This window comes from Panulirus ornatus, chromosome 9 (genome assembly GCF_036320965.1).
Source record: "Panulirus ornatus isolate Po-2019 chromosome 9, ASM3632096v1, whole genome shotgun sequence".
Classification (NCBI taxonomy): Eukaryota; Metazoa; Arthropoda; class Malacostraca; order Decapoda; family Palinuridae; genus Panulirus; species Panulirus ornatus.
The window spans coordinates 43,711,514-43,735,338 of NC_092232.1; the positions used below are offsets into that span (position 1 = coordinate 43,711,514).

At 44.0% G+C, this 23,825-nt stretch overlaps 2 protein-coding genes and 1 pseudogene across 11 annotated transcripts in view; 1 reads left to right on the top strand and 2 right to left on the bottom strand.

Annotated features, from left to right (window-relative positions):
* The window catches only part of LOC139750374 (uncharacterized), a 195,136-nt gene extending 187,060 nt beyond the window's left edge, over nucleotides 1-8,076 (top strand). For all 5 annotated transcript variants that reach the window (XM_071665097.1, XM_071665101.1, XM_071665098.1 and 2 more), the window contains one exon: nucleotides 1-8,076. In XM_071665097.1, the coding sequence (XP_071521198.1) occupies nucleotides 1-6 (6 nt within the window). In that variant the 3' untranslated portion in view covers nucleotides 7-8,076.
* LOC139750376 (uncharacterized) overlaps nucleotides 7,411-23,825 on the bottom strand; it is a 22,824-nt gene continuing 6,409 nt past the window's right edge. Inside the window, exons 1-4 of one of the 6 annotated variants that reach the window (XR_011713121.1) lie at nucleotides 16,746-18,460; nucleotides 13,759-13,954; nucleotides 13,277-13,624; nucleotides 7,411-7,802 (exon numbers count right to left, since the gene is read on the bottom strand). The gene's annotated coding sequence lies outside the window, so the exon portion shown is untranslated. The other 5 variants (XR_011713120.1, XR_011713122.1, XM_071665105.1 and 2 more) reach the window with 5 other exon arrangements.
* LOC139750375 (uncharacterized) lies at nucleotides 10,014-12,442 on the bottom strand (annotated as a pseudogene).

The window sequence follows — 23,825 nt, forward strand, 5'->3', positions numbered from 1 at the left end:
GATTGACTTGCCCATTAACTACCTTGGTCGACATGCTGTCAGTGGACTGAACCAGGGCATGTGAAACGTCTTGGGTAAGCCATGAAAGGTCTGTGGGCCTGGATGTGGATAGGTAGCTGTGGTTTCGGTGCATTACACATGACGGCCAGAGATCAAGTGTGAATGAATGTGGCCTTTTTTGTCTGTTTTCCTGGCGCTACCTCGCTGAAGCAGGGTTTGCAATGCTGTTTTCTGTGTGGCAGGGTAGTGCCAGGAATGGATGAAGGCAAGCAAGTATGATTATGTACATGTTTATATAAGTATATGTCTGTGTATGTATGTATATGTATGTATATATGTTCATATGTACATGTATGGGCATTTGTGTATGCATATGTGCATACAAGTGGATAGGCCATTCTTCGTTTCCTGGAGCCACCTTGCTGATGTGGGATTATTGTGAGAATATTTGTATGTGTATCATGTCCAATTAATTAGCTCATCAGTTGCTTTTTATATGTTGCACCAAAAGTAAGCAGGTTCTTCTGATGCTGCCAGAGGAGTGTCCAAGTTTTGACTGGAATAAAATATGTGCAAAAGTTTTGATTAATTATAGAATCTGTTAACCATTGCTTGTTACCTCACTTTTATCAGTTGTCATTGATGTAGTGTTGAGAAAGCTCAGACATATTAGGAAAACCAGCCAATAATTGCTGTTAGCTTATTTTGAAGACTATATTTCATGTTGACAAATATTCTTTGTTCAGGCAAGTGAACAAGCAAGGTGAAGCACAACTCATGACTGAAGAGGGCTGCATTATTGTCTGATGTGCAACCTGCACTTTTTTTTTTAAGATCTTTAAATTCTCAGTAGTTTTCTCTACACTCCTGTACAACCTCCATTATTTTTTGAAGTTTTATGAAATAGAAGTAAATTTAGCCATATAAAGTCCAGAGTCATTGTGCCATCAGTATTATAATCAAATTAACTGTTACTGCCAGGTTTGCTTTATCATGCTGATGGAGTAATCATTATTTTCTCTTTATTGTTATGATCGCTATAATACAGTTAAGTGTCGGTAGTTTGGCATGGTTGGGACTGAGCAATTGCCCCACTGGTAATTTTCCTAAGGTATAGACATTGAGCATTTCTATGGATTCTGCTGGTTTGGCAAACGAAGTCTGGAAATGCAAGCTATTCTATTGATAAAACTAAGTCTTGTAAATTATAGCACTAGTATATTACAGGGACTCATTTATTTGACACAGCCCTGAGAAGTCTTACCATAAGTGAAATCAATGTAAATGAAGCCAACTTTACCGAAGATTTTATTTCATGAATATTTCTGGACACATGCAATATGCTGTTTTTTGTGGGTTTAAATTCATGAAAGATACCATCATATGGTAGAATTAAGTGCTTTGCTGATATCAAAAAGATATCACTCATATTGCTTTAATATATGGTGGTCATCCACTGGCATGTCTCATATTGTAGTAACAAATCCACACTTACATGTAGGGTGCATCTTACTTATTTCTCGTGTGGCATGTGTGGATAAGCATGGACAGACGAATGCTATGCAAACTTTGTTGCTATGAAATTTACACTTCATATTATTGGTTGTATGATTTTCTGATTAAATGTGATGGAGGAGTGATCTCTTAATCATTATTGCATTTTTCTAGGTATACAGAAAACTTCATGCGTTATACTGTCGAGTAGATTGGTAGATCATCTTTCTGTGGTTTGAATTGCTTTTGTCTTATTTGTTAAAAAATTTCTTGTGCTAGTGAGGTAGCATCAGGAATAGATGAACAATAGCCTGATGTGCACAAATCCACTCTATAACTTTTATGTATAGTGCACCAAAACCAGAGCCTACTATCTACAGCCAAGCCCCACAGACTGTTGCATTGTTTGCATGAACCACTTCACATGCCCTGTTGCCCTTCTGAATATCCATGCCCCAGTGCCCAAAAGGTCAAATATTTTATTGAATGTTTACATTAGAAAGTATGTTTATTAATCAACCAACTTCATGATCAAAGGAAAAATGTGTAGTGAATATTATTAGTGTCAGTTAAGATGAAGTATTCCATATGAAATTTTTGCGCTGTGATTGTGCAATAGCTTTAGAGTTTGTGTGGTAATTTATACCAGAAAATCTAGTTAGTGTGGTAATTTACATTAGAAATTCTTACACCAATTTTCAGAGGGCATTATAGATATAATGATACAATGAATTAAAGTGTGTATGTATGTATAATCAGAATTCCCTTTTTTATGTTATTGTAACAAAGTTGGGAAGAGTGTACAAGTATCCCAGATGAGAGAGTTTAAATGTGTGGAGGAAAACGTAAGGAACATTGTCCTAAACAACAAATGCCAGCAAAACTCTCAGAGTGAGTGGCATAATGGTACTAGGTATACATTTCCAGAATCCTGTAGAACAAAGGTATTTATATACGAGATCAGTTGGACATGAAGTTTGTGCTGACATTTAAAAAGAACTCCATACACCAGATGGTTTAGTGCTTACTGTAATTATAGCAATGCAGTCTTGTTAGAAGTTTGTTATTCCTCCCAGGGTAAGTTGAGGACCATATAACTTGTTTCTTGGGTATTGTGTTTTTATTATATGGTCTTTCATTTCACTGCAGAAAAATTGCTTTTCACTTTAAAAACACCCATTTTCCAGAGGCCAGAAAGTATTTTGATGGCATTGCTTTTTCAAGTTGGTGAATATTAAGTATTGACACCTGATGAGATGGATTATCTCCACAAAACATGTGTCACACGAATAGAAAAATTACATTAAATAAAATTATTTGAACTACTGAAGTGCGATTGTGCCAGCAAGGTAGTGGGTTTGGATGGTACTGCAGTTAGATTTATTAAGAAAGTGGGTAACTGTGTTGTTGATTGGTTGGTAAGGATATTCAGTGTATGTATGGATCATGGTGAAGTGCCCAAGGATTGGCAGAATGCATGTATAGTGCCATTGTACAAAGGCAAAGGAGAGTGTTCAAACTACATAGGCATAAGTTTGTTGAGTAAGCCGTGGAAATTGTATGGGAGGGTATTGATTGAGAAAGTAAAGGCATGTACAGAGTATCAGATTGGGGAGGAGCATTGTGGTTTCAGAAGTGGTTGAGGATGTGTGGATCTGGTGCTTGCTTTGAAGAATGTTTAGAAAAACGGATGGATTTGTATGGCATTAATGGATCAGGAGAAGGCATATGATGGGGTTGATAGAGATGCTGTGTGGGAGGTAAGCTATTAGAAGCAGTGAAAGTTTTTATTAAGGATGCAAGGTGTGTGTACGAGTAGGAAGAGAGGAGGAGGTCTGTGGCAGGGATGTGTGATGTCTCCACGGTGTTTAATTTGTTTATGGATGGGGTGGTTAGGGAGGTAAATGAAAGAGTTTTGGAGAGAGGGGAGAGTATGCAGTCTGTTAAGAATTAGAGGGCCTGGTAAGTGTCAGTTATTGTTTGCCAATGATACAGCACTGGTGGCCGATTCAAGTAAGAAACTGCAGTTTAGAAAAGTGTGTGAAAGGAGAAAGTTGAGTAAATTCGAATAAGACCAAGGTTATGAGGTTCAGCAGGGTTAAGGGGCAAGTTAATTGGGATGCAGGTTTGAATGGAGAAAAATCTTAGCAGCAAATGGAACCGTGGAAGTTACAGGGTTGGGGAGGGGGAGAAGGTTCTGGAAGTGATAAAGAATGTGTGGAGAGAGAACATTATCTCGGAGCCAAAATGGGTATGTTTGAAGGAATAGTAGTTCCAACAATATTATATGGTTGTGAGCCATGGGCTATAGATAAAGTTGTAAGGAGGAGGTTGGATGTTTTGGAAATGAAATGTTTAAGGATAATATGTGGTAACTAATGAACAGGTAAGAGAGATATATGGTAATAAGAAGTGTGTGATTTGTGAGAGCAGAAGTGGGTGTGTTGAATTGGTTTGGACATATGGAGAGAATGAATGAGGAAAGGTTGACAAAGAGGATGTGTGTATCAGAGGTGGAGGGAACAAGAAGCAGACCAAATTGGAGGTGGAAGGTTGGAGTGAAAAAGATTTTGTGTGATTGGGCCCTGAACATACAGAAGGGTAAGAGGCATACAAGGAATAGAGCAAGTTGGAACGATGTTTTATACCGGTAATGAAAGGGTGTTCATTGCTTTTAAAAGAGTCTTATGTGCTTGGCACTGGCGCAACTTGGAGCTGCAGGGATCCAATGTAAAATTTGTTGGTTTATATACAGTAGTAACACAATTTATCAGTACCTCTGCAAATGGGCAGTTATTGTAACATTCTATATACAAAGTGTGATATGCTTTTGGAATACATCTGGTACCATGCAAAAAGTACACAAGCAACTAGTGTACTTATACAAGATGCATTCAGTAAGATACTGGATCATCTTAACTTCACTTGTACAGTTTCCCTCAGTCCTGGATGGTACAATGTTATCCAGGCATTGTGGTAGGCGTGAACTCCGCGAGGATTGATTCATAGGTCTGAATCATTCATGAGGGAGGGGATAGGGATCAGGTGATTGATAACGGAGGGGCAGAGGTCAAGGAGTTAACAGATGCAGAGGTGACAGTACACAACGATGTAGACATGTTACGATTTACACATGGAATCAGTTATGATTACGATTACTGTTATGGTTCCACCCACAAAGCGTTGGAGTCGATTACGATTCCAAAGGTTTGCAATTGATTACAAATACAAGTTACATTATCAGAGGAAAACAGCACCAAGCAGATGTTTTATTGGCTGACATGCGACTGTGAATATTAAGCATAATAAGTTAAAGTTAGTATCTTCAAAATAATGCCAAAACCACAAGGCTAATGTAATGATGTAAAGACGCTACAGTTTCAAACTTACAATATTTGGTTGGCCAGCTGTCGGACCCAACTGAACAAACAGTTCTCATCCCCAGCATTATAGACTTTTCTTGGTACTTTTTATATAATCTTTATAGATAAGTCACACTTGCAATCTAAGTATAGCCTATTTCATTTTGTATTTTCCCCTAAGTTTACCATTATCTGTGGAGAGGAAAAACTAAGAGTTTCACAGCTGGCAAGTGAATCATACAGTCATCATGATTATGATTACTTTTGCAGGGGAATCTATTACAATTAGTTTGGCTTTAGAGACAATGGAATCGATTACAATTCCTCAAAAAACATGAAATCAGTTCCAATGATTATGATTCCTGATTACGACTACATCACATCTGCAACACAGTTGTAACTGAAGGTGTAAGTAATGATTACGAGAACAAAATAATGAATTGTGACAGGTGTTAACTATCATGCATAATTTGCATAATCTGTAGGTTAGAAATAGACTGGCAAATCGACATCAAATTCCTCCTGTGCTTGCATCTCTCTTTCTCTCTCCATGTTCATGCATGTTTTTCCCTTCATTTGGAAAATTTAGAATTACTGCTACGTATTCGAAGGGTGATAATACTAGGGGGTCGCTCTTTCTACGATATGATAACTATTGAGAAATGTTTACAGTTTACATTATCCTCATAATTGAAATCCTTTTCACCTTGATCATCCATAATGGCGAGTTAATATATGCTTTTTTAAGCAAGTGACCATCATCACTGCAACAACCTCACCAACACGGCACTACAGTAGATATTTTATTGTTGCAACCTCTGCATTTGTCCACAACTTCTGCAGTGCCTCATACCCCAAATCAGGTTCCATCATTAGGGCTTAGTAAAGGATATGGTTAACCGCCCGGGTCTCTCATTGTATCAGTGTGTTCGTTTGTGTTCAATAATAAACCACTCGGCTCCTCCTGCTGAATAAATAGCTGTTCATGAAACCAACCGATTATCCCTGTGAAAGGCAAGTTTTAAAGGAATTGCAAGTAATATTTTGAAATCTGCATTTCCTAAAATATCAGACCTTTGAAGAAAAAGTAAACCCCATTTGCCATTAGAACCTCACCCTTTCCTATATGATAATTAACGCTCAACTACTTGTATCAAATATCATTCCTAACTTTGTGTTTATTGATTTTACAATTGGCCCAAGTATCCAAGAAATTAAGATATTAATAGTTTTTGCTAGGTCATGAATCACTCCATGAAATTATGTTAGACTTATTAACGACCAATTCATAATTTTCCTTTTTGGTATTGGTTGAAATTAGACATTTCCAGTACTGACTCACCTGGAAGTGCGGTTTACTGTAACATTTTAAATCTACTTCACTTTATTATAACAATTCAACTCTTTTATATAGGAATCTACCCTACGCCTCGGAGACTATTTGGAAAGCTTGGTCAGGTGCTCTGTTAACATCTAATCCATTATACTGAATTTGGCCACCCCGGGGCAAGTGCATCATCGCACAGCAAACATATTGCAGCCATAATTACGGTATATTGTTGCATCATATAACAGGGCCAAGTAGTCTCCGTATTCAAGGTTAGTTGTAGGTAATAAGGTTTATTTTTGATATAGTTAAGGCGATTTAAAGTAGCTAACAACATCCAGATAGTTTGTCTACCAGCAAACAAAAAACTGTTTTCTGATGAGGGAAGGCCAGAGGGGTCAACTTCAAATCTACCACAGTAATTGCTCAGCAATTTAATTTCCTTCATATACCTATAATATTTTCCTTACCACTGATAAACAATGAAAGTTAGTAAAAAACCATTTTATCTGTAGTACAGCGTGAGGATTGAAATATTGAAGCTTAGATATTTGTAGCTCAAATTAGAACAGTGTAGCTCTGAGCACTCTCAACACAATATAGACCATAAGAGAATGGAAGACGACAGCTGTGAATATTGAGAGGGGATATGAGAGGCGCTACACGACTACCAACATTATTCCCACCTGGAATAGTTTAAATAAGCATAGTTTAAAGACACTGTTAATAGGCAAGTCACCAACTTGCCAATTAACATTGTTCGACGAACCCTAAACATAACCAGTGGTAACTTCTGAATAATTCAAATACTGTATTTACAAAGTCTCTCCTTACACAAGTTTCTGTAGTGCTGTAATGTCATTAGCAGAAGAAAATATTACAGCAGTTTCTCTTTGGGTCATGAAATGATTTTAGGAAGAAAAAAAATCTATATCAGAAACGAGTAGGCAAGAGCAGCAATGCTAAAATGAAACTCCTGCAAGGGTCTTAGCAGCCGTCAAATTAGTTTTCATCTCCGTTACTTTATAGTACTGACACCAGCCCCTGGCTGTCCACTCTAACCTAGTCACTCTGCGAGACATCAAAGATATTTTTTGCTTTACGTAATAATTAAGAAAAACGGTTATATTACGCCTGCTTAAATGTGATGTTGGTTGTTTAATTCGTATATTCATAAAGTTAATTATGCATTTCACAGAAACATTTGTAAGGTTTAAACATTTCATCAGAGGCAAGTTCAATAGAATACTTTGTATTTTTTTTTCCACGTTTACTTTTTTCATAGTGAGTGCAACAACCTCCTCAAGCACAGCCCACAATCTGTCTGGCATAAGAGGAGACATGGTTGTGCACGAGGCGAGGCAGGCTCCTGAATAGTTCCCACCGATGACTAGTCGGGGCCAATAGTTGTCTAGTGTCCGCTCTCCTTCTCTGGCTCCCAGCTGTTTACGATATTTGCTCAAATGTTATCAATGGGATTCATATCGCACCCCTTGTTTGGCCACTCGAGCAAATGCAGGTCCTCTCTGGCAGCAAAACATTGCTGAACATCCTAGGCCGTATGGATAGGACCGGTCGTGAAGAGGTTGTGGGCCGGCCGGGAATGGGAAGTTCCGCGCCTGTAGTGTGGAGAGGAAAAAAAGTACTTAAAAAATACTAATATATTTTTCATCGGTAAACCTGCCCTCAATCCTTTTTAGGTCTGCCACACCATGCAGGATCAACCCCACACATGTTCAGTGTTGCGTGCCCACTCCACGCCTCCTCGTACTTTTCCTACGTTCGTATAAGCACAGAAATACAGATGGTGTAATGGTTGCATACTTTATCTCAAGGTTTTATCAAGTGGTTACAGTTAGTAGATTTTAAATAAAACTTTTCTTATAAGAAATATTTTCCTTTTTAATTAACCTGACACTATACTATAAAGAAGGACTTTGAAATATACTTCTCTTAATTTTTATACATCAGTTTTCACCTACAGAATGACATGAACGAAAATAGAAGATGAAGGAAAATCATCACAGTCACTCTCCTCCATTATCAGTTCACATCTTAATACTGAAACATACCAGACTCATCCTTATTATTAAGTACAAATATGCATACTATTTTAGTATGTAAATTAATGAAGTACATGAGACTTACCGTAGGTCAGTTGAAATGTGCTTCGAATTTTGTGAAGCAAATCACCTCTGCTAGAAGGGAGCTTTCACATGAGATACGCTTTGCCGCTTCACACCACCAGACTTTAAAGAGTACGACCAACCACATGAAAGTAACTGAACATTTTGCATTGCTAGATATATGTAAGCCACAAGACGCTAAAGAGCGTAGGGTGGGAGAGGTGGGCATGTGAAAGCTCCCTTCTAACAGAGGTAATTTGCTTCATAAAATTCGAAGCACATTTCAACTGACCTACGATAAGTCTCATGTACTTCATTAATTTTACGTCAGCGAATCACACCTCTGCTAGAGGTCGCTTTCCCATGAGGTTTTGAAGCCATGTGGGTGTCGTACTGTAAACATGCAGAGAGGAGAAATGATACAAGCAGTAACCAACTGCAATATAGTAAGAAATTTACATAGCCAATGACCAGGTGACAAGAGACAACATCTCTTATGCAAACAAAACGAACAGACTATTGAAGGACAGCATCTTGTAAAGGATCGTGACTCGGGACAATCTCCTTGTCATAAAACTTGGCAAAAGTGGCAGCCCTGGACCACCCAGCCCTTGCCATGATGTGTCCAATCGGTAGAGCCATGGCTTTGGCTTTCGATGCAGCTGCAGGCCGAACACTGCCCGCTAACTACTGGCTGGAGTCTATGCCCGACAGAGAAAGCACTGTTCGAATCCACCTTGCAACAGTGTCCCTCGTTACATGCTTGTGGGGCTTGATAAAACTTAGGGGTAACTTCCCATTCTCCTGATGTGCAGAATTTGTGAACTCCTCTGTCCTAGCAATATACATTTTCAGAGTTTCACACACACAATCTAATGTCAGTAGAATATGCTTTAAAGGTCACAAACCGCACATTGAACTTTGGCCTGCACTGTTTAATAGTTTCCCCTAACCAAACACAAATAGAAGCCTGCCCAAAACTAATATTCTTCAGCAACAAACAATGCAAAGTTTGCATTCTGGCAGCCTGCGTAAGTGCCATGAAAATCACAAGCTTCAGTGTTAAATCCTTTAAAGAGAAGGAGGACAAAGGATCCATGGCACGCAGATGCTGTAGCACCTGCTAAACATCCCAAGTACTTGTATACCTAGGGACAGACGGCCGCAAGTTAAAAACTCCCTTTAAGAACCTGGTGACAAGAGGATGGCTGCCTGCACTGCAACCATCCGCAGTAATCCCCAAGGAGGAGAGTGCACCCCTGGCAGTGTTGATTGAAGTATAACTAACACCTCTGTGGAAAGTGACAGACAGAAAATTCACAACATTAGTTACAGTGGGAGCAAAGGGATCGATGTTCAGGCTACCACAAAACTGTAACCACCTGTTAATATGTGGCTGGTACTGCCTCGCAGTCGCAGGTCTCCAGGAGGCAAGAATGATGTCCGTACCTGCCTGAGAAATCCCCCAGTCTCGCAGATGTTGCCGGATAAGAGGCAAGCCATCAGTCGGGTGTGTCGGAGAATGGGGTGTTCCTCCTCCGTCGATGGGTGACGCAAGACGTGTGCCCCCCCTCGGAATCAGCCGTGGTTCCTTGACCAGCAAAGTGAGTAGAGTCCCCATCCAGGGCTGGGACGGCCAGAGAGGCAATACCATCCACCCCTTCGCTGACTCTGCTCGAATTTTCTGTAGGCACCTGGCAATCAGAGCAAAGGGTGGGAAAAGGTAGATTAGTTCAAACTGCTACCAGCAGATAGAAAAGCCATCAAAATGTTCTGCATCTGGGTCAGGTTTCCAGGAGCAGAAACGAGTCACTTGAGCATTCAGTCTAGAAGCAGAGAGATCAATGCTCGGAACCCCAAATACTTCAGAGAGGGCCCTAAAGAGTTCTTCATTCAATTTCCACTCATGCCTGTCATTGAATGTCCGAGATGCAGCGTCTGCCATGAGACTGACTTTACCCGGTACATGAGAGCAGGTAAGCCAGATATCATTCACCGCACACCACTCCCAAAGGTCACGGCAAATGTCATTACACAGTGAGGACCGTGTGCCGCCCATTTCATTGACATAGGTCACCGCCGTCGTGTTATCACAAAACACCCGAACATGTCGTCCTTTGAGAAGAGATGCAAATGAGCGCACTATCAGGGAGATGGCTTCGAGTTCCTTTGCATCAATGTGTAAGGCAGATTCTGATAATGACCATCTCCCATTAACTTTTTGTTGATTGAGGTGGCTACCCCAACCTAAATTTGATGCATCAATATACAGATCCAATTCTGTACCCTTCCGAAAAATCTGTCTTTTTTCGCAATGCAATGTGAGATACCCACCAAAGCAAGTCCAATCTCATCTCATGAGTGACCACCATCCACTTGTCAAAGTTACCTTTTGCGACTCTTAACGCAGCAATCTTAACACATTCTAACCGCCTGTAATGCAGTTTCCCTATCTCTACTGCTGGAACGGCTGCAACTAATAGCCCAACAACTCTGGCCACATTCCGAATTTTGGTTCTGACACTATGTAACAATTCCTCACAGCGTTGTAGTATCTTGTGTATCCTACGATCAGGTAATGTTACTGTCATAGTCTCAGAATCTATAATGTTCCCCAAATACTCCAAGCGCTTAGTGGGGACCAAGACAGATTTGCTTTCGTTAATACAGAAACCTAACTTCTTGAGCAAGTCAACAGTGGCACGCACACTCTCAACATCCATCAAAAGTGCAGTGACAAATAAGAGTATCATCAATGAAACTCGTGATGATATGTCCCTTCTCTCTAAATACAGCAAAAACAGGATACATTAATTTAGTGAACAGACGGGAACCATCCGCAACCCCATTAGGTAGGCACGTGAATTGATAAATTTTTCCTTGCCACTTGAAACACAGAAAGCGTTGTTGCTCCTCAGCTATCTTAACAGAATAGTAAGCGTGCCGCAAATCGACAGAGGCCATGAAGACACCGCTGTTAACAAGACGAATCGCCTGCTCAAAATTTTCCATCTTGAAGTGTTTGTACTCTACAAATTTATTAAATTTTTCCAGGTTAAGGATCATGCTAAACCCACCATCCTTCTTCCGTCTTAAGAAAATAGGGGAAAGAATCTGCCCCTCCTGTCTCTGGGTCTCCTTTATAACCCCCAGACTCAAAAGCTGTACAATTTCCTTTTCCTCGACATTAAACACATACTCAACTTCTTCAGCAAATAAAGGACCAATGTTAGTAACATCAGTATCTAAATGGCAATGCTGAACAATATCTAAAATATTTGGATCACTCGTAATAGCATGCCACTCATGTACAAAATAGTGAAGTCTGCCAGCTTGAAAAGGATGACTCACCTCAGTTACTGCTGGGGATTGTGACCCCGGCCTCGGGAGTTTTTTGTCCCAGGACCCTGCCGTGAGAAGGATTGCCGGTGCTCACTCCGGGGACCATGCGTGCGTTGGCCATATAGATGAAACCTGGCCATAAAACCCCTGTATGGCAGTCTCCCAGAAGAGCCCCTAAACTTGCCAGGACCAAACTTCGAGGTAAGAGCGGTTTCCTTGGAGCAATCTTACTCCTTAACTTTTCAGACTCCTCAATGTGCTTGGCTGAGAGTGAGACATTATCCCCAAACAGAAGACGAGTCATGGGCACCTTGTCTGAACAGAGGTGAGCATACTTGTGGTTAATTTCGCGCTTGATGATGAACCGGCGAGCCATATTATTCTTATGATTAGCATGACCCAGGAGTGCCAGGGCACCATTAAGCATGCCAACTTCCTGGGCAACATCTGGTTGGCTAGTCTGGTCGATCTTGTCAGCACTGTGAGTGACTTAGTCAAAATTGTGGCAGCCGTAATAATGTCTTTCCCAACATCCTTCAAACGGAAGTCTGCCTTCTTGGCATCAGTCTTCAGTGCATCTAAAACTTGCAAGTTGCAATCCACGGGCGCTAAGGCATGACAGTTATCTGGCCTCTTGGCTGCAGCATCCTCCAAAATCTCTTTATACTCCTCCTCTCGCAAGCCGTGAGCAAATACATGGTTAACCATATCGGCAACATGCTGGTCAATGCCATCAGACACCTCATCCACAGGACCGTAAGCCCTGGCGCACTGCAGGAGAACACTGTCAGGCCGCCGGCATTCTGAGAGACACAGTCATCACTGGAAAGGTAATGCTCAGCTGGAGTAAAGCCCGAAAAACCCGTGGGCGAGCGCGAGGGAGGCACCACCTGGCTAGAAAGGCCAATGTTTACATCGACGGCCGCCGAGGCGTCATCAGCCCACCGACTGGGGCTTAAGTTCCTTTCCTCCTTCAATTTCTCCACATCACCACGTAAAGCAGCCAAAGCGTCCATCACCATGTTCCAGGGCGGCGCAGATGCCTCATCCCGTGAGGTAGAAGGCAAGGAACGTGTGTGCTGGGAAGCAGAGTCACCGCCATCACCAGTGACGTGACCATGGGGCCTATTGGTACCGCCCTGAAGAGCCTCCCGCTGAAAAGGGCTGCTCCTGGAGCTAGTCCTATGCGAGGAGCCTTTCCTCACATGCCTGGCATGTTCAGAATCGCCCTCCTTACTCGACCTCCGTATGCTGGTGGAACTGCCCGGGACATCCGACATGGCGGCGGCGAGAGCAAGGCGGCGGTGCAGGTCAGTGTGAGAGTCGTCAACTCCACAAGTGCATCAACAACGCACTTCCCTCCCCGCTCCTACACGGATCACGGGTGGTGTTGCAGCCAGCCCCAAACTGGGTCACAGGCTGTAGCAAAGCCTTTCCGCTCCATAGGGATCACAGGAAGAAGGCTGCCAAGCTCGCAGCTGCAGAAAACCGTCTGGACGGCGTGAAGGAAGCACAGCAACTGGTGGCGTGAAGCGGCAAAGCGTATCTCATGGGAAATCGACCTCTAGCAGAGGTGTGATTTGCTGACGTAAAATTAGTATTGTATAGATTATATTTATGCTTACCTAGTATTATTGTCTCCACAAGTGTATTATGCCATTGTTGTTGGTGGTAAAAGTCTTCTCATCAGTGAAGATCACACGGGACCAATAATACGTATCCTCTGCGACAAACTGGCGAGCAAAGGCGAGGCGGCCAGTGCGGTGTTGATGTATGAGGAGGGCAGTCCTTCACAGGAGGAACCTTGTGGTGAACTCGCCCCTCGTGTAAGCGCCGCAGGATTGTCTCCACCGACACTGGCAGCTGTTGGTCCTCGTGGATCCTGACCGAGTTGCTGAAGGGGATGTCCTCCACTGCATGTAGTATGGTCTCGTCTTCCTGGCAGGTGGTCAGCCGTGGCCATGATCTCCTGTCTATAATAGAATTAATAACATTGAAACTCATATTCTATAACTAATGATAACATATTGGAGATAATTGCTTTACTTTTACCAGAATTATGCTGCTATATACAGTGATAATTACATTCAAGCTATGTTCCACTTACCAAGATCTGTTAGATCACCAGTTTCCTCGTTCCTTCTGATCCACTTTGCCGCCGTTAAGGGAAGGTGCAAAGTTGCTGGGCGATGACGCGAATGGAGAAAAAAGTCCCTCGAAGGGCAATGATTTGGTTGTGCTTAATTAGCTGGTGTTGTCTTGTTGGTGTTGCCACGATCAGCACGAGAGAAGCAGTGTTCCACCTCAAACAGTGAATGTATGAAAATATAAATCACAATGAATATTGGAAGGAGACATGATTTTCAAACTGCGCAAGCGCTTGCATATGCACATTCATACTGACTAACCGGCATGATTATATGACTAATGCAAACAACATGTAAATTCACTTTATAACAATTATAAGAAAAAATCTGTTATTACTTTTCCCATTTTCTTATCGTGAATCACGTCCATTTTCTTGGGTTAAACAAGAAAATTACCAATTGCCCCACTCAACGTATCGTTTTCTTCATTCACTGATGCCAACCCTTCAAAGTTGTCCACTCATTTTTGCCAATCCTTCCGGGTTATCCATATGCAAGTAACCCTTCAGAGTTGTTCAGCCACCACTGCGAACCCTACCGACTTTTCAAAAAACTACTACGAAGCCTTCCGGTGTCATTCTGCTCAATCTTTTCCCGTTCTCAACCCACTGTTAGAGAGAACTTCCCAAGTCCCCATTCCACTGCAGGAAACCTTTCAGAACTATGCAACTCCACTGCTGCTTACCTTCCGAGCTGGTCCTTCCACTATTTTCAGTCTTTCCACAGTCTCTATCTATCCACATTTGTCAACCCATTCGAACTCTCTCTCCACTGCTGCCATCGCTTCAAGTTGCCCATATACACTTATCCAGAAACTATTGTGAGAATGCTTCTCTAAACTGTAGTGCAACGCTTTAATTTTTCATGTTTTTTCTAATACACATTTGAAGCTTTCAGAGAAGAAATTATGAACGAGAACTGGCTAAGTTGCATAAGCGAGTCGAAACAAAACTTCATATAGTGTCTTCCTCCGTCACCTTCTCTATGACATTTTCGTATCATATGAAAAGTTTGTGATTATAACTTTCAGTCAAGAAAAATGACCAACATTTTCCCCACAAAATGAAAAGAATAGTTGTAGTTATACTCAATAGCTGTATGTGTGAAACGTATCCGATTCTTTTTTATGTATGTTATTTACTTCTGATGATGTCTTCCTTAAAAGTGAATCACAATTTTCCAGTGATCAGTAGACACACATAAAAGAAAAAATAAATGCTCACAGCATTTTTACTGTACACCAAAACAGTATTTGGTCTTTGCAGATATCAGTGTTAATTTCTTCTCATCACTTCGTTGTCTTGTAATGCACTAGCACTAGATTTTATCAGCATGAATGATCGTAATGTATCACACACACATTAGCTCTGATTCAGTGCACGTCTCCTGCCTCTTGCCAGAAGGTGTTAACTTGTACCACTGCTTAGTGGGAAAACATAACAGGTCAAAACCTCCCGTTTGACAATCGAACTTCTCCTTTCACAACCTTACTGTCTAAAAGTAAACTTATTTAGCTCAGGTTGGCTTGTATCTGTCATACCAGGATCACAATATTTGCTTATTGCTTTCCATCTACATAAACACATGTCTGGAGTCTCCACGAACGTAAACACAAGATCCTAAGTTAGCATATTTACATCTGAACGATGTCACTCAGTTGATATGCTTATGTGAGAAATCTCTACGTAAATATGAAAGGGAACATTGTAAAAGACAAACAATGACATGTAATAAACTGGACACCATGCCTGTAAAAACTTCCTCCTCGTCCAGTCCAAATTGCTATTCAGAAATACTGTACTTAATTACACACAAACATACACATTGCCTTTAAACCATATATACATCGACTCTAAACAATAAATATCTTGATGTATTAAGTTAAATGACGAAACTTGCGCAAATGTTTAGGGAAAAACAACACTAATAAAATAATACTAAAGGAGACATGGTTTTCAAACACTGCGCAAGCGCATTCATACTGACTAACCGTCATGACTGTATGACGATTGTAAAATGAACATTTGAATTCACTTTATAACAACATTAAAGAAAAAACATGTTTATGTTATTATTACTCTTTCCCATTTTCTTCTTACCATGACTCACGCCCATTTTCTTTGGTTAAAAACTAGAGATATACCAATTACCCCACTCCCTAACGTACTGTTTTGCTCAATCACTGATGCCAACCCTTCCAAGTTATCCACTCATTTCTGCCAACCCTTCCGAGTTACCCACATGCTGCTGCCAACCCTACGGAGTCGTCAAACCTACAGCTCTCAACACTTCGGAATTATCAAAACCACTGCAGCCAACCCTTCGGAGTAATCAAACCTTTGGCAGCCAACCCATGAGTTGTTAACCCACTTCTGCCAACCCTACAGAGTTTTCTACTAACTGCTGCAAACCCTTCCCAGGTGTCATTCTACTCCATCTTTTCCCGTTCTCAACCCACTGCTAGAGAAAACTTCCCAAGTCCCCATTCCACTGCAGGAAACCTTTCAGAACTATGCAACTCCACTGTTGCTTACCTTCCGAGCTGTCCTTCCACTGTTTTCAATCTTTCCACAAGTCTCTATCCACTGTTGTCAACCCTTTGTTGTCAACTCTCTCTCCACTGTTGCCATCGCTTCAAGTTGTCCATATACACTTGCCCCGAAACTATTGCGAGACAGCTTCTCTTAAATGTAGTACAACGATTTGATTTTTCTTGTTATTTCTAATACACATTTGAAGTTTTCAGAGAAGAAAGTATGAACGAGAACAGCTGAGGTTGCATAAGTGAGTCACAACAAAACTTCATATAGTGACTTCCTCCGTCACCTTCTCCATGGCTTGTTCGTATATGAAAAGTTTTCCTGTTTATAACTTTCAGTCCTTAAGAAAAATGACCAAAATTTTCTCACAAAATGAAAATAATAGCTGTAGTTATACTCATGTTTACCATGAGTTCTGTAGATTGTCGAACTGTAGCACAACACCCGAAGACTGTCGAGGGTTAAGGGAAGATGAACTCTGGCAGACAACATTTGTTCAAGAAGCTCAGGTTACACGTTACAGGTTCAAAGGCCGTGTGACAACTGCTGAACGCAGTCCACTCCAGCACCAAACCCACCTCCCACGCACACCCTGGTGCGCTCAGTTTTCCTGCAGCGGCCAATCCCAAGCCGTAGTTCCATGACGTGATCGATGACGTCAGTTACACGTCATCGTGACACGTCATCGTGAGTCACTGAACCACCACGTCACTTGACATCGCGCGTACCCAACTGGGTTACAGGTATACAACACACCTCACTGATCTTAAAGCAGATCACTAGACTGAAAACAGTCCACTGGACGGCGTTCTCTTGAACTACGGCACTTCAGTGGTTGTCCTGGACTCTCCTCCTCATTCTCGCTCGAATCTTCGGCTCCATCCGTGGCCGAGTCTTTTCTAATCAGACTGTTGTCTTCAGCATCGTTCCCAGTAGCCTCATCCCCAGGCGACTCCTCTATGCCCGATGGCTGCAACGTGACTAGTCGCAGATCACGCACCTGGCGCGGCATGTCGTCGACCTCGACTATCTACTCAGAGACGACCCTGGTCACCAATCCATTGGACCTCTGAACGTTGCATCTTCTGCTGGGTTGGTGGATCCACACTGTCGCCGACCTTGAGGTGATGCTGCACGTTCTCTGACCGATCATGCTCGCTTACACCATCCATACCGAGCAACCTGACCTCGTATCTGAAGATTGGATTTGCAGGAGCGGAGGAAGGGTCGTCACCTTGTGGCATCACATTGTAGCGATAGACAAGAGCAATCTTCCGCCCATGGCGGCACCACACTCTAATCTCTCCGCATACGTCTCCGTCAGCCGCGGCCGTACGTGAACTAAGATAATATTTCAACTTAGGGAAGTTGAGCACCGGGCGCAGCTTCCCTTTTATTCTCTTGAACAATGGCGATCACTGTGATCGTCTCCTTCACTGCTCCGTGACGCATCTCGTCGTTTGAAACTAGCCAGCCATCCGTAATCCACTGCAACAGATCACGTCCGTACTCTTGGCGACCCTCCGGTCTTATCTGGTGCTCCGGAATAGTGTTCAACCTTTTCATCAACAACATGACCTGTTGCTACAGTCGCCACTGCTGAAGATGGAGACTCGTCAACACCAAACCGCGCGTCGTCCAGCGTGCGCACCGTCACACCACGGAAAACGTTAACGCCAATCATGCCGACGACAAAATTCATTATCAGTGGGCTGGCGACCACCTCCAGCACCCCCTCTGGTGATGCAACTCCCGACGGCAGCTCGACGCTCACTACATCTTATACATATCCTGCTTCGTCCGACGTGAGCACATGGAGACGTGCGCGATAATCTTCGAACAGCCGGTGTCCACCAGGGCGTCGCAGCTCACCCGGTCTACCATCAACCGAACCATCGGCAGAGCACCTGTTACTGAAGAGCCGGAGAGGAGGCTCGCGCTGGCAGCGCGTTTCCTGGTTCCTGGGCATGACGAAGCGATATGCCCTCGGCGGTCACAGCAAAAGCAGCGTATTTTGCCGCGTCCACCTCGGCGCCCGTCGCGTCCAGCTAAACAGTCACGGGCGTAGTGATTGGGCTGACCACAGTCATGGCAGGTTACAACAGCTGCCTCGACCTGTTCACCAGCAGGAGCAGGAAGCCGAAGCGAAAACCTTGCCGCAGCAACGGTGCCATTCTTCTCAACCAGCACGCATGCGTACGAGCTCTGCTCAGGATTCCTTTCGTAAAGCAGCCCATAGGATGCGGCGGGCAGCGTCATGTACGCTGACTACAGAATCACAGGCCAGGCTGGTGTCAGGCATACCCCTAAACAGCGCTGCCAGACGACGCAAGTCTGCCAAGTACACGTCCACCGATTCACCATCATCCACCTTACGAGCGGTGAATTGCTCGTAAGAGCAGAACAGATCTGATGTAAATGCGAAGACAAGAGCTTCCTTGATTCTTTCGTATACCAGCTTGTTGGCACTGCTCAGCTGCTGGTAGATAGCAAACGCAACACCGATGGCCCTTAGTGGTATGATATTCTGTAAGCCCGACAAACCTCGCAGCTGGCCCAGCACCTCGAACTTATTCAGCCATTCAATCATGTCGTGTGACGATCTGTCGAACTCTGGCATCAGCCGGACATCCATCACCGGACCGCTCACTCCAGTCGCCAGGGCACCGGCCTTCCCGACATCTTCCTCAACGGTAGACATGCCTAGATAACTTGTAGATAGTCGAACAGCAGCACAACACCCGAAGACTGTCGAGGGTTAAGAAAAGACTGGAACTCTGGTAGACACCACTTGTTCAAGAAGCTCAGGTTACACGTTACAGGTTCAAATGCTCAACGCAGTCTACGGCAGCACAAAACCCACCTCCAACGCACATCCTGGTCCGCTCAGTATTCCGGCAGCGGCCAATCCCAAGCTGTAATTCAATGGCGTGACAGATGACGTCGGTTACACGTCATCGAGAGTTACTGGATCACCACATCACCTAACATTGCGCATACCCAACTGGGTTACAGCTATACAACACTCCTCCCTCATCTTAAAGCAGATCACAAAAATGAAAACGGTCCACCAGACGGCGTTCTCTTGAACTCGGCGCGGCAGTGGTCTTCCTGGACTCTTCTCATTCTCGCTCGAACCTTTCGGCTCCGTCTGTGGCAGAGTCGTTTCTAATAGCAGGTGCACAAGTCATCAAACTGTCGTCTTCTGCGTCGTTCCCAGTAGGTTCATCCTCAGCAGACTCCTCCAAGACTGATGGTTGCGACGTCAGTAGCCGCAGATCACGCACATGGCCCGGCATGTCGTCAACCTCGACATTCTGTGCAGAGACGAATTTGATCTCGAGCTGGAAACTGTACTCATAACTGTTTTCATCGTGTCCAGGCGCCGACGGATAAGCATCTCGCTGGCAGCTTTCGTTTTCGGACGCGACTTCCCTGACAGCGAGTCCAACAACCAGTAGTACACGTTCTTCGAATTAAGTCATTAGTCATCTTCCAGGCGACCACAAGGTTTACTTCCCGAAGCACGGCATCCAGTTCGGAGAGATAAATGGGCGAGCATTCGTTCTGCCGTAGCCAGCAGACGTCTTCAGCGATGTTGCCGTTTTCCTCCAGCACGTTCCCTGTTGCAAGAGAACTGGCGTCCACCCATACAACGGTCTCGTTGCCTTCCACATCACATCGACCTTGAGCTGGATCCGAGCATTTCATTCGCTGTGGGATCTCGTCGAACATCGGGTGCAGCTCCGGACTGGAGTTGGCTGTCTCAGGAGGTGTTGACCGCAATGGTTTCTTTTTTTAGGCAGAAAGCCGCAGCACGCAGCCAGCCACAAACTGGTAAGTGGATCGTAAGGCGCCAAGACATGGAAAACGCCACGTGTCTGATCAACTTCTCCAGCACATCACCAACGTCGTCGTCTCGCTTTCAAGAAAGGCCGTGTCTCTCTCCCCAGACTCGTATGCCCAGAAACCAAGCGCCTTCGGACACTCGCTCAGCGGGCTTGCAGACTAGGCCGTGATAACGGATGTGGTTCTAACCATCCGTCGCAATCACTACCATCTCGTCCACCAGGATGTCATGCAAGTACGAAGAAGTTGCACGATTGATCTTCTCGTCCCAACTCAATACAGTACTCAGAACCTTCTTCATTACCAAGGGCGCGATACTCACTCCATATCTCAGCCACGTCAAACAGTACCGCCGTGCCTGGAATACCACCGTCTGATACGGCCACAGCGAATAGCTCACGTGGATCTGAAGGTAGACTTTACGCAGGTCGACAAGAGTAATCTTCTGCCCACGGCGGTACCACTATCCAATCTTCTCACCGCATACGTCTGTGTCGGCCGTATGTGGACTAAGACGAGAGTTCAGCTCACGGAAGTCGAGCACCGGGCGCACCTTCAATTTATTCTCGTGAAAAATGACCTTCAGCGGGATCGTCACCTTAGCTGCTCCGTGACGCATCTCATCGTGTGGAACTAACCAGCCATCCGTAATCCATTACGACACCTCGCGTTCGTACACTTGGCGACCCCCCGGTCGTATCCGGTTCTCCGAAATAGTGTTCAACAGACGTGGCGGCTCCATACCGTCACACAGCTTCCATAAAACCGTCCACTTTCTCGGTGCCGCATCATGGGTCACGGTGAAATCCTTTTCATCAATAACGGGACCTGTTGCTACAGTCACCATTGCTGAAGATGGAGACTCGTCAACACCAAACCACACTTCGTTCGGCGTGCGCACCGTCACACCATGGAAAACGTTAACACCATTCACGTAGAGGACGAAGTTCTGGTTCATTGGCCTAATGGCCACCAGCAACTAAACTGGTGACGCAACCACCGACGGCAGCTGGGCGCGCACCACAACCGTTCCCTCGCACAAGCACTGCTCACAGTCATCACACAGATATTCTGCTTCGTCCAGCGGGAGCACATGGAGACGTGCGCGATAATCTTCGTACAGCCAGTGTCCACCAGGGTGTCGCAGCTCACCCCGTCCACGATCAACCGAACCATCGGCAGAGCGTCTGTTACTAACCAGCCGGAGAGGAGGCTGGCGCTGGCACCACCTCTCCTAATCAGCTTCCTCGTTCTTGAGCATGATGAAGCGATATGCCGTTGGCGGTTATAGCAAAGGTAGCGTATGTTGCCGCGTCCACCTTGATGCTCGTAGCGTCAAGCTAAACAGTCACTGGTGTAGAGATTCGGCTGACCGCAGTCACGGCAGCTTACATCAGCTGCCTCGACCTGTTCCCCAGCACAAGCAGGGCGCCGCAGCGCAACATCTGCTGCAGCAGCACTGCCATTCTCTTCAAACAGTGCGGCCCAGGATCTGGCCAATCCCTATGGATTCCATGCGTGAACCAGCCCGTCGGATGAGGTGGACAGCGCCATGTACGCCGGCCACAAAAGCACTGGCCAGGCTGGTGTCAGGCATACCCCCAAACAGCGCTGCCAGACGACGCAAGCGGCCAAGTACACGTCCACCAATCACCATCGTCCAACTTACGAGCGGTGAACTGCTCGTCAGAGTAGAACCGATCTGACGCAACTATGGACGCAAGAGCTTCCTCGATTCTTTCGTATACCAGCTTGTTGTCACTGCTCAGCTGCTGGTAGACAGTAACGCACCGCCAGTGAGCCACAGTGGTATGATGTTCTGTAAGCACAACAAACCTCGCAGCTGGCCCACCAGCTCGAACTTATTGAGCCACTCAATCACGTTGTGTTACCATCCGTCGAACTCTGGGATCAGCCAGACATCCATCACTCTTGACATGCCAAGATAGCTTGTAGTTACTGGAACAGCAGCACAACACTCGAAGACTCGAGGGTTAAGAAAAAATTGGAACTCTGGCAGACAACACTTATTCAAGAAGCTCAGGTTACACGTTACAGGTCCAAAGGCCGGGTGACAACTGCTCATCGCAATCCACTCCACCACCAAACCCACCTCCCACGCACACCCTGGTCCGCTCAGTATTCTGGTCATGGCCAATCCCAAGGCGTAATTCAGTGGCGTGACCGATGACGTCGGATACACGTCATCGTAAGTCACTGAATCACCACGTCACCTGACATGGCGCGTACCCAACTCGGTTACAGGTAGACTATAAGTTCATAAAGCATTCTCAGGATTTCTATCGAAAAACATGACTGTATATGTGAAACGTATATGATTCTTTCTTATGTATGTTACTGATGATGTCTTCCTTAAAAGTGAATCAATATTTTCCAGTGATCAGTAGACACATAGAAGATATATATGCCCACTGCGTTTTTACTGTCACGCTGAACTACAGTATTTAGTCTGTACAGAAATCAATGATAATAACTTCTCATCACTTCGCTGTCTTGTAATGCACTAGCACTAGATTTTATCAGCATGAATGATCGTAATGTATCACACACACATTAGCTCTGATTCAGTGCACGTCTCCTGCCTCTTGCCAGAAGGTGTTAACTTGTACCACTGCTTAGTGGGAAAACATAACAGGTCATAACCTCCCGTTTGACAATCGAACTTCTCCTTTCACAACCTTACTGTCTAAAAGTCAACTTATTTAGCTCAGGTTGGCTTGTATCTGTCATACCAAGATCACAATATTTACTTATTGCTTTCCATCTACATAAACACATGTCTGGAGTCTCCACGAACGTAAACACAAGAACCTAAGTTAGCATATTTACACCTGAACGATGTCACTCAGTTGATATGCTTATGTGAGAAATCTCTACGTAAATATGAAAGGGAACATTGTAAAAGACAAACAATGACATGTAATAAACTGGACACCATGCCTGTAAAAACTTCCTCCTCGTCCAGTCCAAATTGCTATTCAGAAATACTGTACTTAATTACACACAAACATACACATTGCCTTTAAACCATATATACATCGACTCTAAACAATAAATATCTTTATGTATTAAGTTAAACAACGAAACTTGCGCAAATGTTTAGGAAAAAACAACACTAATGAAATAATACTAAAGGAGACATGGTTTTCAAACTCTGCGCAAGCGCATTCATACTGACTAACCGTCATGACTGTATGACGATTGTAAAATGAACATTTGAATTCACTTTATAAAAACATTAAAGAAAAACATATTACTCTTTCCCATTTTCTTCTTACCATGACTCACGCCCATTTTCTTTGTTTAAAAACAAGAAAAATACCAATTACCCCACTCCCTACCGTACTGTTTTGCTCAATCACTGATGCCAACCCTTCCAAGTTGTCCACTCATTTCTGCCAACCCTTCCGAGTTACTCACATGCTGCTGCCAACCCTACGGAGTCGTCAAACCTACACTCTCAACACTTCGGAATTATCAAAACCACTGCAGCCAACCCTTCGGAGTAATCAAACCTTTGGCAGCCAACCCATGAGTTGTTAACCCACCTCTGCCAACCCTACAGAGTTTTCTACTAACTGCTGCAAACCCTTCCCAGGTGTCATTCTACTCCATCT